Genomic DNA, 15542 nt, shown 5'->3' with positions numbered 1-15542 from the left:
GACTAAGAGTCAGCCAACTGCTCTTCTTTCTAGACACCTATGTGCCCACTATAATGACTGATTTTTAGGCACCACACAGCTTTCTCAGCTGCAGTACAATGCACAGGAAGGCGAGAGCCAACTGTTGTTCTATCCACCATCCCCACTGACGTACTTCGCATTGCTGCTGACAATGACAACAATAAAAGTAATCTGAATGTATGTTTAGCTCTATTTGCATTGCATGTGCAGCTCTTGCTCATTCCATGTGGAATTATGTAAATAATGAATGACCCTTCACCACCATAGCTGTCTGCCAGCCATGAGGTTATTTTAATCAAAATTTAGAAGAAAACATAACAATTGTTTATCACTAAGTCTGCCAAAGATTCACAAAAGCGTTCAACAATAATCACAAAAGTTTTCTTATATAATTCACTAATATAATCTGAGAGGGAACGACAGAAGCGTCCGATCCCACGCGTCGGCTTTGACCCGTGACGTACGTGTGTGACGTCATGACGGCGCGGAGTTTGCCTTGTGAGTGTGGCGTGTTTGTAGATGTCGTCGTGTTGTGGTTTGTTGTGCTCTCTGGTGGTGTGTTCAGGGTTTTCGTTTGTGTGGTGTAATGGGCTCAGTTTGGTTTTGCTCATTATCCAGAATTGTTCGAGTGTCGGCTGTGTTTGTAGTGGAATTCGTTTCAGTGAGTGTGAAGCTTAGTTTGGTGTTGTTCATTTTAGATCGTGTGGTAATTTTAGTAAAATTAATCGGTTGTGGTTTTTTGTTCTGGAATGGATATGACGGATGCGACTACAACAGTAGTAAGTTGCATACAACACAGCTATGAAACTAAATCTGCCGTTTATAACGTTCACGAGTACAACACTACACGTGCAGCTGTAGTACATACAGTCCAAATAGATCCTATACATTTATATTCTATGGGAAAATACGATATTCTAACCACAATCATTTTAACCGATCACACTGTTTGCATCCCAGAATCCGAATGTACATTACATTTCCTGTTTTCTCTCCAACAATTTTGTGTTCCGCTTTTCGTCTCTTAGAACTCACAATACCACAAAGCCCATTACTAACTAGAATCTACTTGCCTAGATTTCCAAAGCTGAGTGCCGGCGACGAAAGAAAAGCTTACTGTCATTTCGATACTGGAGCGAGGAAGGCGAAAGTACGCTTGGAATTTCATACAAAAAACTAAACTATCATGCATCCATTAAATCGATGAAAGTTACAGATTGGGCGGACAAGGAAGATAAACACGAAAATAAAAGTAAGGTTGGTGCTTTACTGTAAATTCGATATATGTTTAAAACTAAGTTTCCGACTTCTTCAAAAGTCGAAGTTTGGAAATACTATCAGTCTACACGATTTGACACTTAGCTTGAGGAGTTGCTTGTTGGGAATTACTGGGGGAGACAGGGATGTATACAAATACGTCAGGCCCCATAACGCACTAGTAATCCATGTTGCAGTTGATAAGAGTAATGCTGGAAGGAGAAGATATATTTCACGTGTAGTAACGCACTGAAGAGATACCTATACATAAACTTGGCATCTTATATAGGGACGGAATACTTACTCCGTCCATTCCAAAAATTATTTAATGTTTTGAATTCCATATTGTAGTGAATAAGCAGTAAGTTGCCATATGTAAATAATACCTTACCAAGAAAATTTGTGGGTATGAAATATATTATTCACAGACAAACCAAGGGCGAGGGTGGTTATTGCTATTTTATTAGCAGTATAGAAATAAATAATTGACATAACTACGGAATTGTTTCTTACTCTCAATATTTTCCTGCTGAACTTGTAAAGTAAAATAAGCAGCGCTTGAATACTTCAGTGTTGCTGGGCGCTGCCAACAGATGTCAGTGCAAGGCGCCACCTCAGAAAATATGGCTATCATTTTAGCTCCGTCTACAGTTCGTGACTGACCGAAAAACGAGTCGCATTGGAGCTACACCTAAAAACAAAGCTTACGCACACAATTCTGTGGGAGCTGTGACGTTGGCGTTCTGCGGTTGAGCAGTGCTATCTGTGGTAGAAGCGGTGTTTCATGTTTGGAAGCGTGGTCACTGCATGGGTCGGTTTTCGTAGCAGTGACTGAAAGCATGGCTTTGTTTTCGTAACATTTGTGGCGGAAATCTTGTTCTCACTGTCATATGCGATTCGAATTGTTATTGAGCATCTGCTCAAAATGCCACGCGAGTGCTGTACGCCCTATTGTAGGGGAAACTACGACAACGGTTTAAAAGTTAGCGTCTTTTCATTCCCGTCTGATGAAGCATTAAGATTGAAACGGATCGCTGCAGTTCGTAGGAATGACTGGGAACCCAGTAAACAGTTCGTTGTAAGTATCTGTAATTTAACTTTATTTCTATATTGTTACTCTTTAATGCTGTTATGTTACAGAACTGAAAATTCAAATCAATAGCCTATCTATAACGAAGCATTATACTTGGGTCTAGTGTAGCAGGGGATACAACCCGTCGGCTTTGGACAATGACGTCACAAGTCGCCAGAGAGCAGTTTACCATTTTCGCTTTTGCTGTTATGTTTCAGTTTCGTTTTTTTACTGATTGCTTAATAAAGTGGATCTGTTTATTATATCTCGTGAGATTTTTTTTTTAAAAAAGCCAAAAAAACACTATTGCTTAATAAAGTAGGATCAGTTTATTCTATCTCGTGAGATTTTTTTTTTCTTTAAAGTCAAAAAACACTTATTACGTACTGAAGGGAGCTAGAACATTAAGAACAATCGCTTCTCGGCTTTTGACAAGATATTGCTTAATAAAGTAGGATCAGTTTATTCTATCTCGTGAGATTTTTTTTTAAAAAAAGTCAAAAACACTTATGCTTTTGACAAGATCAATGTTTATCTCTCTCGCATTCCTTTGTTTCTCAACATTCTCCTCAGCTCTTTCATGTCTGTAATACATGCTCTATGGCGACTTGTGACGTCATTGTTCAAAGCCGACGGGTTGTATCCCCTGCTGCACTAGTCCCAGATATCCAGTACTTAAGCTGATGGCACCAAAACCTAAAGAAATCCCATATTTAAGCAATAACTATACATTTTTCGGTTTGATTCTTTTATTTTTGCCACATCTGTAGGTCTAACATGCTGCAAAATTTATCTGTATTTATGTTGAAGAAAACCGTAAGTAGAGATCTTGTCACATCCCATCTACATCTACATGTATACTTTGAAAACAACTATGAGGTGCATGGTGGAGGGTACATACCATTGTACCAGTTATTAGGGTTTCTTCCCATTACATTCATGTATGGAATGAGAGAAGAATGATTGTTTGAATGCCTCATGATCCTTATGGGAGTGATTCATAGGGGGTTATAGCATATTCTTAGAGGGAAATACGGAAGCGTCCGATCCCACCCGTCTGCTTTGACCCATGACGTCACAAATATGGCGGAAACAAAAACAAACACACACACTTTCCACAAGAAGCCTAATGACACTAACGGGACAAGCACGGGAAATGGGGTGTTTTGGGTGGGGGGGCAAACTAAATATAAACAAATTTAGACCCCTTGCGTAGCTACAACGTGTAAGTGAAGACAGCCATGCATGAATACCCACCCACCTCCCCAGGGGTTGTAACCCCTGCAACCCATAGAAGATAAAGATGCTTCAGTAGCTGATTAGTGTTTTATGTCTTTTAAAAAAAAAAAAATTTCACGGGATAGAACGAATAGATCAGAAAGATAAATATAATAAACTAAAACAGAAATTGGAGGAAACAGATAATTGAAATAAGTAATAAGTGTTCTTAAATTTAAAAAAATCTCACGAGATAGAACGAACAGGTCAGAAAAGTAAATAAAATAAGATGAAACAGAACTGGAGACAGCCACACCCAAACCAAACTCCGCGCCGTCATGACGTCACACACGACAACACCCTTACGTCACGCGTCAAAGCCGACGCGTGGGATCGGACGCTTCTGTCGACCCTCCTAGAGTCATCATTTAAAGCTGGTTCTTGATACTTTGGTAACAGGCTTTCTAGGGATAGTTTATGTTAATCTTCAGGAGTCGGCCAGTTCAGTTTCTTCAGTATGTCAGTGACACACTCCCATGGGCCAGAAAAACCTGTGACCATTGATGCTACCCTTCTCTGTGCAAGTTCAATATCCCCTGTTAGTCCTATATGGTACGGGTCCCACACACCTGAGCAATATTGCAGAACTGGCTGCACAAGTCGTTTGTAAGCGATCTCTTTAGTGGACTGACTGCACTTCCCCAGTATTGCACCAATAAACTGAAGTCTACCACCTGCTTTACCCATAACTGAACCTATGTGATCATTCCATTTCACATTCCAACAAAGTGTTGTGCCCAGGTATATGTATGAGTTGGCCAGTTGCAACACTGACTCATTGATATTATAGTCAAAGAATGTGACTTTTTTTGTTTTGTAAAGTACACAATTTTACATTTCTAAACACTTAGTGCAAGTTGCCAACTTTTGCGCCACTTTGAAATCGTATGAAGATCTGACTGAATGTTTTTGCAGTTCTTTGAGACAGTACTTCATTATATATAGCTGCATCTGCAAAGTCTGAGGTTTCTTTTAATATTGCCTGCAACATAAACAGCAAGGGTCTCAACACATTTCCCTGGGGCACACCTGAAATTACTGCTACATCTGACGATGACTCTCCATCCAAGATAACACTCTCCTCTCTACCAAAAATTCCTCAACCCAGTCACAGATTTCACTTTTGGTACCCCATATGATTGTTCTTTTGACAGTAATTGTAGGTGTGGTACTGAGTCAAATGCTTTTTGGAAATTAAGAAATACTGCTCCTACCTGACTGTCTTGATCCAAAGCTTTCAAAATGTCATGTAAAGAAAACTTCAAGTTGGGTTTCACATGGTCAATGTTTTCGAAATCCAAGCTGGTACATATCTAGTTACGTCTGCTTACATATCTATCCAGTGCATGGTAAACTATTCAAAAATTATTCAAAACTAACAAAAATGAGCTGTGCAGTAAGAATGCTTATCAACAGTAGTCAGTGGTGGACATTTTGTTCATGTGCATTCATTACAGTAGTACAGCATCATTTTCTGGGAAAACGTACACCACACCAAAACAGTTTTGCAGGAGACAAAAGGCAGTTATAAAAATAATGAAACAACCAAGCAGCATAAAACTGTGCAAACCTTTTATTTATTTTTTTTTTTTTTTTAAGATCAAAAAATCTTACCCATCTTTGCTATTATATAAGTAGTTATACATGTCAAAAAAAGTATACTAAGGAAAAGAAAACCTTTTTATTCAAAACAACTTTGCCCATGGCTACAGGAGAAAGTCGGTGCCATACATCTTAACCAGTGCAACACCACATTACGCCAAAAAGGTCTGTATCAAGCAGGAACAAAACTGTGCAACAGATTGCTCAGATGTATAAAATCTCGTTGTAAACTGCATTCTTGTAAAAAATCTAACATCCTGTCTACTGCAAAACTGCTTTTATTCAATCTCTCAAAACATTGTATGTGAAAACATGTAAGTCATACTTTTTATTGTAGTTTAATTTTAGTATGATTATCAAAATTTAAATGACATATGTTTACAAGTTGTAAAACCAACAGGTAAAAAGATTTTCTGTCCAGTATCTCATGTGCATTATATGTACTGAAAAAGAGATTGGATGGGCAAATAAACATATGTGTAGGAGCCTATATATAGTTAGGCCTACTTGACATATATTTGAGTGTTACTTAATGGTTAGAACAGTCAATGTACGGTTTCGGTGCCTACAACTTAAGGCAACACCATAAGTGAAGAATGTGTTGTTTGAATATTCGTCTTAATAATTTAACTGAGTGTAATAATATGGGACCAATATTATGACTGCTTATTTCGTGCTGACAGGATTTTCAGTTCAGATTATGTTATACATGTGTTTGTGATTCACAGATCGTTTTGAGAAGTCCCTTCCTTGAATTTGTTTTATGTGATGTTCTGTGAACCCTAGTATTGAAGGACTACTTTCAAAGATATGAAATATGACAAGATTTTCAGTTTCTCTCCATTACAAATTTGGTGGTTTCATCTGTTCTGGTCAACAAAATCCAGCCATCTCTTCTGTGGTCTTCCCCAGTCTTGTCCCTATAGGTTTCTAGTCAAGAATTTGTTTTGGAAGTCTATTTTGATGCAGTCCGTATACACATTTCAACCATCTGTTTCTATCTAGATCAACTTTTTGGTGCACTGAATCAGCTAGCAATTCATTTCTAATGTATTCATTTCTGAAGTGACCTTCTTTGGTGCACCCTTTAACACTACAGAAAAATCTCATTTACATAGCCTGGGTCCTGCTCATATTCTTTTGTGTGGGAACCAATGTTTCAGATCCATAGAGCATAGTAGGAACTGCCATGACTTTCTGGATCTTCAACTGTGGCTCTTTCTTGGTTTGTTTTAAAGCCTATTTATAATTGCTCCATAGACTGTTAAATTTTAGGATCTTGTTATCAATTTCATTGTTGAAATTTCTTCGTGTGTCACAGCTGCAATACTGAAAGTGGGCTATCTGTTACACTGTCACATTAATTATAATAAGTTTAGCTCTTATAGGTAATTATTTTTGCTTTTAGTATCGTTAGCTGCATTAACTGTGGATCACAGTTGCAAACTCTCATTACAATACAAAACATGCCAGTTTTACAATTGCAGTAAACATTCAAAAATATGCAACATGCTGAACATTTTTCATGACTCCATGAACAAGTTTTCTGGGGGGTGTGGGGAGTGGAGGAAGTAAGCTTTGCATATCAGAGCCAGGCATGGCTCCAGAATTCAGTTCTAGAGGAGAGGGTTACAATTACTTACGTCTTCCCCCCACCCGCCCAACAAAATAATGTGGTTTACCATCACTCCCACATTTGACATGTCACAGATGCCTAGGATTTTAATAATAACAGTAACAAAATACTGGAGTGAGAGATGAAAAAATTGAATTTGAGATGTATGTGACACAACATGTGTCCAGTACATATAAAAGATTCACTAAATAATGAATACACAAAGTTTTGAAGTTTTGTTTGTTCAGTCTCACATTTCAACGTAAGACCGACGAGAGGAAAGGAGGATGTCTCATTGATACTTAATTTCTCTCGAAGTATCTTTTTGCATATGTGGCTTAACTGTCTCAGTTAGTTCTAATCTGCTCATGAAGCTGTTCTAGAGTTGTCACTTTGGTACAGTACAACCTGTCTAACATACCCCCACAGGAAGATATCCAGGAGAGTAATTTTAAATACTGCAGGTTTAGGTTTATCATTGAGTTTTACCTCATGTAAGAGTTGCACTTTGTATGCATAAAGCTTTAGGCTGTTGTTTAGTACATTGTGGATAGATGATTTTGGGACAAGGAGCACATGTAGTATCATACAGATGTCTTAGGACTTCTTGCAAACGTACCTGAAGTGTGATTAATAGCCGCCACCACTGTTACTGACACTCCACCACCATGCCTCTTAGCAACAGATCCTATCTCTAGACACACTTCTTTCCAGGCCTTGATTCTCTTGGCATCAAGTGAGCTTATGTGGTACTTAGCAGAGAAATATCGTTGAAATGCAACAATGAACCCTAGTTTGCATAGCACCACTTGGCTTGTGCTGTTCAGTATTCGTGTGTTTGAAAAACTTTCAGTTTCTTCATTTTTCAGTTCCTAAAATAAAAAATGAATAAAAGTAAAAATGAGCGTGATACAACATTATAAATAATAAAATTCCACAGCTAATCTACCAACTAGCATCTGACAAAATTGCATGGGTTGTTTATTGTTCTTCCTCAGAAACACTGTGTATAAAATGTTTTAATACAATCATAATAATTTGTTTACATCAGTGGTTGATATAGTGGAACCCGCACCCCCCCCCCCCCCCCCCACACACACACACACACACACACAACGAGGACATATGCCTGACCAAAGACGAACACGTACACAACCTGGGAGGGACAAACTAAACTTTCCTCTTACAGTGATGGCTTACACATATGCTTAATGGTTTGGAAATGTAACTCATAGGTGCTTATTTTTGGCAGTTGGTGGAAACACTTCATTTGTGGCACAAAATTGGCCAAGTTCTATATATGTCAATGTATCTGGTACTAGGCCATGTTTCACCTGCGTAAACATTTGACATGTATACTGAACACATCTCCACATCCCCTTCTTTGCGTCCACCACTTGCTTCCTCCGTCTCTCTGTCCACTTCGTTGCATCACCTCTGTGTGTCCATCTTGTCCTCGCCACTCTGTCTCTCCTTCTCCCCACTCTTATTTGTCCAGCTCCTCCACGTCCTTTCTCTGACTGTTTTCTTGCTCCCCTTCCTCTATCTTTATCCTTCTCCCACCTCTTTCTTTTCCACTTGTTCCCCTACCCCTCATACCTCTACTACTGAGTGAGGTGGCACAGTGGTTAGCCCACTGGACTTGCATTTGGGAGGTTGATGGTTCAAACCCATATCTAGCTACTCTGATTTAGGTTTTTCGTGATTTCCCTAAATCGCCTCAGGTAAATGCCGGGATGGATCCTTTGAAAGAGGCATGGCCGACAACCTTCCCCATCCTTCCCTAATCCAATGAGACTGATGACGTCGGTGTTTGGTCCCCTTCCACAAATCAACCAACCATCCTCCATGTACATCTTGCATCACCCCCATTCCTCCCCTTTCTCTGTTTATCTCTTCTGCCTACCTCTCTCTATTCCCCTTCTTGCCACCTTCTCCCTCTGTGCATGCCGTGCTACCAACCTCTCTGTATTCCATTTCAGTAATAACAGTCCGGAAGGTCCTTAAAGTAGTTTGTTTACATATTTGCAATTGGCCTTCCTGTTAATAACAGTAACTACATTTCTCTCAGACAGGAGAATGCTTTGCAATTTTGTAGCAAGGCTTATAGTGTAATTTAATTCAGTTTTTTAGTTACAGATAATATCTGATTTAAAATACTCTGTTGAGTCAGAACCTTATGATCACTGTCTTTGTGAGGTTGTATGCTGTCTCGTGCCACCAAGGGCGCTGGACACGGTAAGAGAAGTATACAAGTGTAGCAGAGATGAATGGGGAATCATTCTAGTAGGATAAGTGGGAAAATATGGAAATATGCAGACTTAAGCGACTTTGACGAAAGCGAGATGGTTGTCAGAATGCCTGGGAGGGACCACCTCAGAAACAGCGAAGCTAGTCAGCTGTTCACATGCTACTGTTGTGAGCATTTACAGAAAGTGGTTGAAGAATGCTGAAACCACGAGCAGGTGACGAGAAGCTGAATTTCCGTACCTCATCACAGAACCTAGGGATTGGAGGCTTGCCACCCTCTCTAAAGCAGGACAGCCGCTGATCCGTAGCAAATTTGATGGCAGAGCACAGTACCGGAGCAGGCACAAGTTCAGTGCATAGCCTTAACTGTTTGTTCCGCAGCAGAGCCCCCTATGTCTCTGTGCAATAGCACTGGAAATACTATCGAAGACAGTGCTGCCAAAGCAGAGTTACTAAGCACAGCCTTCCAAAATGCCTTCGCAAAAGAAGACAAAGTACATAGTCCAGAATTCGAATCAAGAACAGCTGCCAACATGAGTAACGTAGAAGCAAATATCCTCGGAGTAGTGAAGCAACTTAAGACACTTAATAAAATCAAGTCTTCTGGTCCAGACTGTGTACGAGTTAGGTTCCTTTCAGACTATGCTGATGCATTAGCTCTATACTCAACAATCATATACAACCGTTCGCTCGACGAAAGATCTGTACCCAAAGACTGGAAGGTTGCACAGGTCACACCAATATTCAAGAAAGGTAGCAGGAGTAATCCACTAAATTACAGGCCTATATCATTAACGTCGGTATGCAGCAGGATTTTGGAACATGTATTGTGTTCGAACATTATGAATTACCTCGAAGAAAATGGTCTATTGACACACAGTCAGCATGGATTTAGGAAACATTGTTCTTGTGAAACACAACTAGCTCTTTATTCGCATGAAGTGTTGAGTGCTATTGACAAGGGATTTAGATTGATTCTGTATTCCTGGATTTCCAAAAGGCTTTTGACACTGTACCACACAAGCGGCTTGTAGTGCAATTGCGTGCTTATGAAATATTGTCTCAGTTATGTGACTGGATTTGTGATTTGTTGTCAGAGAGGTCACAGTTCGTAGTAATTGACGGAAAGTTGTTGAGTAAGACAAAAGTGATTTCTGGCATTCGCCAAGGAAGTATTACAGGCCCTTTGCTGTTTCTTATCTATATAAACGATTTGGGAGACAATCTGAGCAGCTGTCTTTGATCGTTTGCAGATGATGCTGTCGTTTATCGACTAGTAAAGTCATCAGAATATCAAAACAAATTGCAAAATGATTTAGAAAAGATATCTGAATGGTGCAAAAATTGGCAGTTGACCCTAAATAACAAAATGTGTGAGGTCATCCACACGGTTGCTAAAAGGAACCCGTTAAACTTTAGTTACATAATAAATAAGTCAAATCTAAAGGCCATAAATTGAACTAAATACTTAAGAATTACAGTTTTGAACAACTTAAATTGGAAAGAACACACAAAAAACGTTGTGGGGAAGGCAAACCAAAGACTGCGATTTATTGGCATAACACTTAGAAAATGTAACAGATCTACTAAGGAGACTGCCTACACTACGCTTGTCCGTCCTCTTTTAGAATACTGCTGCGTGGTGTGGGATCCTTACCAGATAGGATTGACAGAGTATATCAAAAAAGTTCAAAGAAGGGCAGCACGTTTTGTATTATCGCGAAATATGGGAGAGAGTGTCACTGAAATGATACAGGATTTGGGCTGAACATCATTAAAACAAAGGCGTTTTTCATTACGACGGAATCTTCTCACAAAATTCCAATCACCAACTTTCTCTTCCAAATGCAAAAATATTTTGTTGACACCGACCTGCGTAGTGCGAAATGATCACAACGATAAAATAAGGGAAATCAGAGCTCGTACGGAAAGATATAGGTGTTCGTTCTTTCTGCGCGTTATACGAGATTTGAATAATAGAGAATTGTGAAAGTGGTTCGATGAACACTGTGCCAGGTGCATAATGTGATTTGCAGAGTAACCATGCAGATGTGCGTGTTCCGATGCTGACCCAATGACAGTGTCAATTATGACTACAGTGGACACAGGATCATCGAGGTTGGGCTGTGGAGCAATGGAACTGTGTTGCCCGGTCTGATGAATCACGTTTATTGTTAAACCGTGTCGATGGTCGTGTCCAGGTACGCTTTCATCCTGATGGACGGCTGCTCGAAACGAGCAGCGTGCCACAGACACAAGCCAGTGGGAGGAGTGTTATGTTATGGTAGACATTCACCCGGGCTTCTGCAGGACCTGCAGTAGTAATCAAAAGCATCGTGAGAGCTATGGACTGTGCGAACATTATTAGGGACCACCTGTAACCCCATATGTTTGATGTGTTCCCTAACAGCGATGGCATCTTCCAGCAGGATAACGGTGTGTGATGAGCCCAGAATTGTGCTGCAGTGGTTTGAGGAGCGTGATAGTGAACTCACGTTGATGTCTCGGCTGTCATATTCGCCTTATCTGAATCTCATGAAACCCAACTGGGACGCTATCGGCCTCCAGCTCCACGCTCACAAACTGACAGCCCGTAAATTATGGGAAGAGAGAGAGAGAGAGAGAGAGAGAGAGAGAGGTGTGTGTGCTGCATTGGCATCTGGTGCCACATACCTCTGGAACCCTATCAATTACTTGTCGAATCCGTGGCACACAGAATCACTGTGTGTCACAGACAATGATCGTAACCGTATTTTAGTGATTTTAAGTAAATAACACGGTTTAAAATACTTACTTACTCCTTCATGCTACAGCCCTTGTAGGGCCTTGGCCTCCTGGACAATCTCTGCTCACTCTTCTCTGCTGGCTCTCCACCCTTCTCAAATCCTCCTCCATTTTATCTAGCCCTCTGGTCCTCGGTCTGCCCCTTGTACGACGCCCACCAGGTTTTCCTTTGAAACCTTTCTTGACTGTGCTGTTCTGCACTATTCTTTCTACATGTCCCAATCAACATAGTCTATTACTCTTTATTTCTGTCACAGTATCTGGTTTGGTGTACAAATCTCTGATCTCCTTATTATTTCTGATTCTCCAAAAACCCATTCACTGGCCCATAGATTTTCTTAAGTATCTTGCTTTCCCATTTCAGCAACAGCTCCTCATCATTTTGTGTCGTAGTTCAGGTCTCCGAACCATGCCACATATCTAACTACTGTATGATACACAGTCAGCTTCAGATCCCTACCAAGGCTCCTTGCTTTAAACACTTTAACCAGTGCAACGTAGCTCCTGTTACCAGCTGCAATCCTTGCATGTATTTCTTCTCTCATATCATTATTCTCAGTCACCAGTGACCCAAGATATTTAAAGCTCTCACAGTGTTCATATTCTTCTCCGTTCAAAGTCGTGCCTCTTTCTCCTTCACTATATCTTTTCCTAGATGTTAACATATATTTGGTCTTTGATTAATAGTCAGCCCCATCTCCGCACCATATCTTCCTACTTTTTCAAGCACGGTTTCAAGTGTTCTTACCAACTACAGTGTCTACCTGAGGCATAAGGAATACTTTCTACTGGTTTATTTCATCATAACAGTTCTCAAAGTGTAGTATTGCCTATGTTATGCATATTTGGCTATGCTTATGATTACAGTTGACACGTTATTAGCTTTCAACTAATCAAATGTGAGTGAGAATGTGACGGTCATAAACTTTAAAGATGCAGAGAAGGTCCTAGCTGTTATTTTTCAACCAACATGTTGCTCGTCTACAGAGAAGATGGACAAAATGGTCGATTAGCACAATGCCTGTGTTATGAACGATTTCCGGGTCAATTTTTGCAAGATTGGAACACCGGCTTACGGGAACTAACACCTTCAGGGCTAACAGGGCCAATTGTGGTCATCACCAGATGCGACGCACTGTTGACCTGGAAGAGGATGTCTTCTGACTAGTCGATGAGTACGCGAAACATCGCAGGCTATGTGGATGTATCCCAGTGCAGCATCTGGAGATTTCTCCACAAACAGCAACTTTCCCTGTACCACCTCCGGAGGTTGTACTCCTTGAGTCGACCTGATTTGGAACCACGTGCAGATTACTGCATGTGGTTCCTACACTGCAGTGTCGACATTCCAGACTTTCCTCAGATCATTCTTTTCACAAAAGAAGATCTGGTCAACCATCATAACAGCCTCATTTGGGATGAGGAAAATCCTCGTGCCACGCATCCCAGTGGATTTCAACAGTGTTTCGGTATTAATGTGTGGGCTGGTGTTATGCATGGTCATCCGACTGGCCCGTGTATTCTACCACACTGTGTAACAGGTCACAGCTAAGTGGTCTTCCTGTGAGACATACAGGTGCAGCATTTGGCGGTGTGCCATTGCATATTTGTCGGACGATAAGGTTCCAGCGCGATGGCCACCAGCAGCTTCATGAAACATTCAGGGAGAGGTGGATAGGTCACGGTGAACCAATTAATTGGCTGCACAATCTCCCAATGTAATGCCTCTGTTCTTCTTCTCCTCCTCCTCTTTTTAAATCTACATTAAGAGTATTGTTTACGAGACTCCTGTGGAATCACAGGATGTGTCTGCCTGCATAATGGCTGCAGCAAAGGTAATTCAGGAAACTCGAGAACTTTTATACTGTGTGCATGTGAACATTGTTTGTAGGTACATTTGCGCAAAGAAACTGCATCTTTGAGTAAATATACTAGTTCGCACTGGGACAAATTGGTTGATGCATGTGCCGGATATCTTTGGGTGTTGTGTCTAGGTCATTTATCTTCCAAGTGGCAAATTTCCGGACATGGGTTTTCTACCAAATATTGCTGTTCTGAGTGCCCTCTAGAACTTTGTAATAGGCATTGTGAATCACCCAGTCGATTTATGCATGGCAAATACATTTTTTATCTGTGATTTTAGGTTTTCCTGGTGTAGGGAAATCTTGAATAATTTTTGGTTATTCAGCCAGGTGGCATAGTTAAAAAGGCACAATATTTTGGCAAGCCAACTTCTTGCAATCTTCAGGCTCAAACTACTTTCTATTTGACGGAAATTATTACAGACAGATGGACTACTGATGAGCTGCTCACTATCACCAGTGGTGGTCAGCATGCTTTTGGAGGCATTTGGAAAAGTCCGGAAGTCAGTTGTCTTCAAGTCCTCGTGCTTTTTTTGATATCTGGACAATAAATTCGTACTCTGGCTCCACGGATGACATCACCTACAAGACTTCCTGCAACACCTGAATTCGCTGAACCAGAACATCAAATTCATGACAGAGGTAGAGGAAAACCACCAACACACAGATGTGGAAAACCATTTAAAAACCATATCCAGGCTATCCCGCACACCGGCCCCCGTAGTTACCAACTGCACATCTCTATTTGGCCCCCTGCGATCGGCAGAAGTCGGCTGACTTTATGCCACCCCGGAATGTTTACTTTCGTTGCCAAACTTAGCTACACTTTGTGCCGTGACAATAAGTAGCCATTTTGAATATAGTGTTTATCTGCATGCACTGTTGTGAATAGTGATTGTTAATACCATTTACAACAATGAGTGAAGAGGCTGTATCTGGTCCTTCTAGTGAGTCACCATAAATTTTCGTGTCACTTCCGTGACACATTAATCCGCCACAAGTTTCTTTTATGCACTATAAGCTATACACTGGCTGCTCTGGGAAAAGGAGTTGGGGGTTGTCTCGGCAGCCGATTTGCTACAAGCTGATTGCAAGCTTCCGCTCCCAGTATCCTACATGCAGGGGCCAAGTTAAAGTGTGCGATAAGTAATCCACAAGGCATGCCCACTTGGCTAGCCTCGCGGTCTAACACACTGCTTCCCGAGCAGGAAAGCGTGCTGGTCACCGACCCAAATCTGCACGGCGGGTTAGTGTCGAGATCCAGTGTGCCGGCCAGCCTGGGGATGGTTTTTAAGGCAGTTTTCCATCTGCCTCGACAAATGCGGGCTTGTTCCCCTTATTCTGCCTCAGTTACACAATGTCGACAATCGCTGCACAAACACTGTCTCTACGTATGCGTACACCGTAATCACTCTACCACGCAAACATTTGGGCTTACACTCGTCTGGTATGAGACGTTCCCATGTGGATCCACCGGGGGCCGAACCACACATTAACCGTGGTTTCGGTGTGGGGCGGCGGTGGGGTGGGTGGACTGCTGTGGCCTGTCATGCGGTTGTGAACCACTGAGGGCTACGGCAGGTCGAAGCCTCTCCATCATTTCTAGGTTCCCGGTTTAAATACACAATCCACGAGGCAGATTCAGTCTGGGTCCTGTACCCCTCCCTTTTCTCTGGAAAGAGTCACTTTAATGAGCTCAGCTATCTGGGTGGGTTCCAGTTAGTCTTAATATTATCTTTGCAGCCTGAATGGTAATGATAAACTGGGGCTTGTAGTATATTCCTAGATTCATTGTTTAAGC

General features: G+C 41.1%; 1 protein-coding gene across 2 annotated transcripts in view; it reads left to right on the top strand.

The window, feature by feature from the left end:
* The first annotated feature begins 1906 nt into the window (after nucleotides 1–1906).
* Nucleotides 1907–15542, top strand: part of LOC126426894 (zinc finger and SCAN domain-containing protein 12-like) — an 87290-nt gene continuing 73654 nt past the window's right edge. For both annotated transcript variants that reach the window (XM_050088983.1, XM_050088982.1), the window contains exon 1: nucleotides 1907–2356. In XM_050088983.1, coding sequence (XP_049944940.1) covers nucleotides 2204–2356 — 153 coding nt within the window. In that variant the 5' untranslated portion in view covers nucleotides 1907–2203. The remainder of the gene's footprint in view (nucleotides 2357–15542) is intronic.

This window comes from Schistocerca serialis, chromosome 11 (genome assembly GCF_023864345.2).
Source record: "Schistocerca serialis cubense isolate TAMUIC-IGC-003099 chromosome 11, iqSchSeri2.2, whole genome shotgun sequence".
Lineage (NCBI taxonomy): Eukaryota > Metazoa > Arthropoda > Insecta > Orthoptera > Acrididae > Schistocerca > Schistocerca serialis.
Note: the sequence above shows the minus strand (reverse complement) of the source record. Positions and strands in the feature narration are given on the sequence as shown.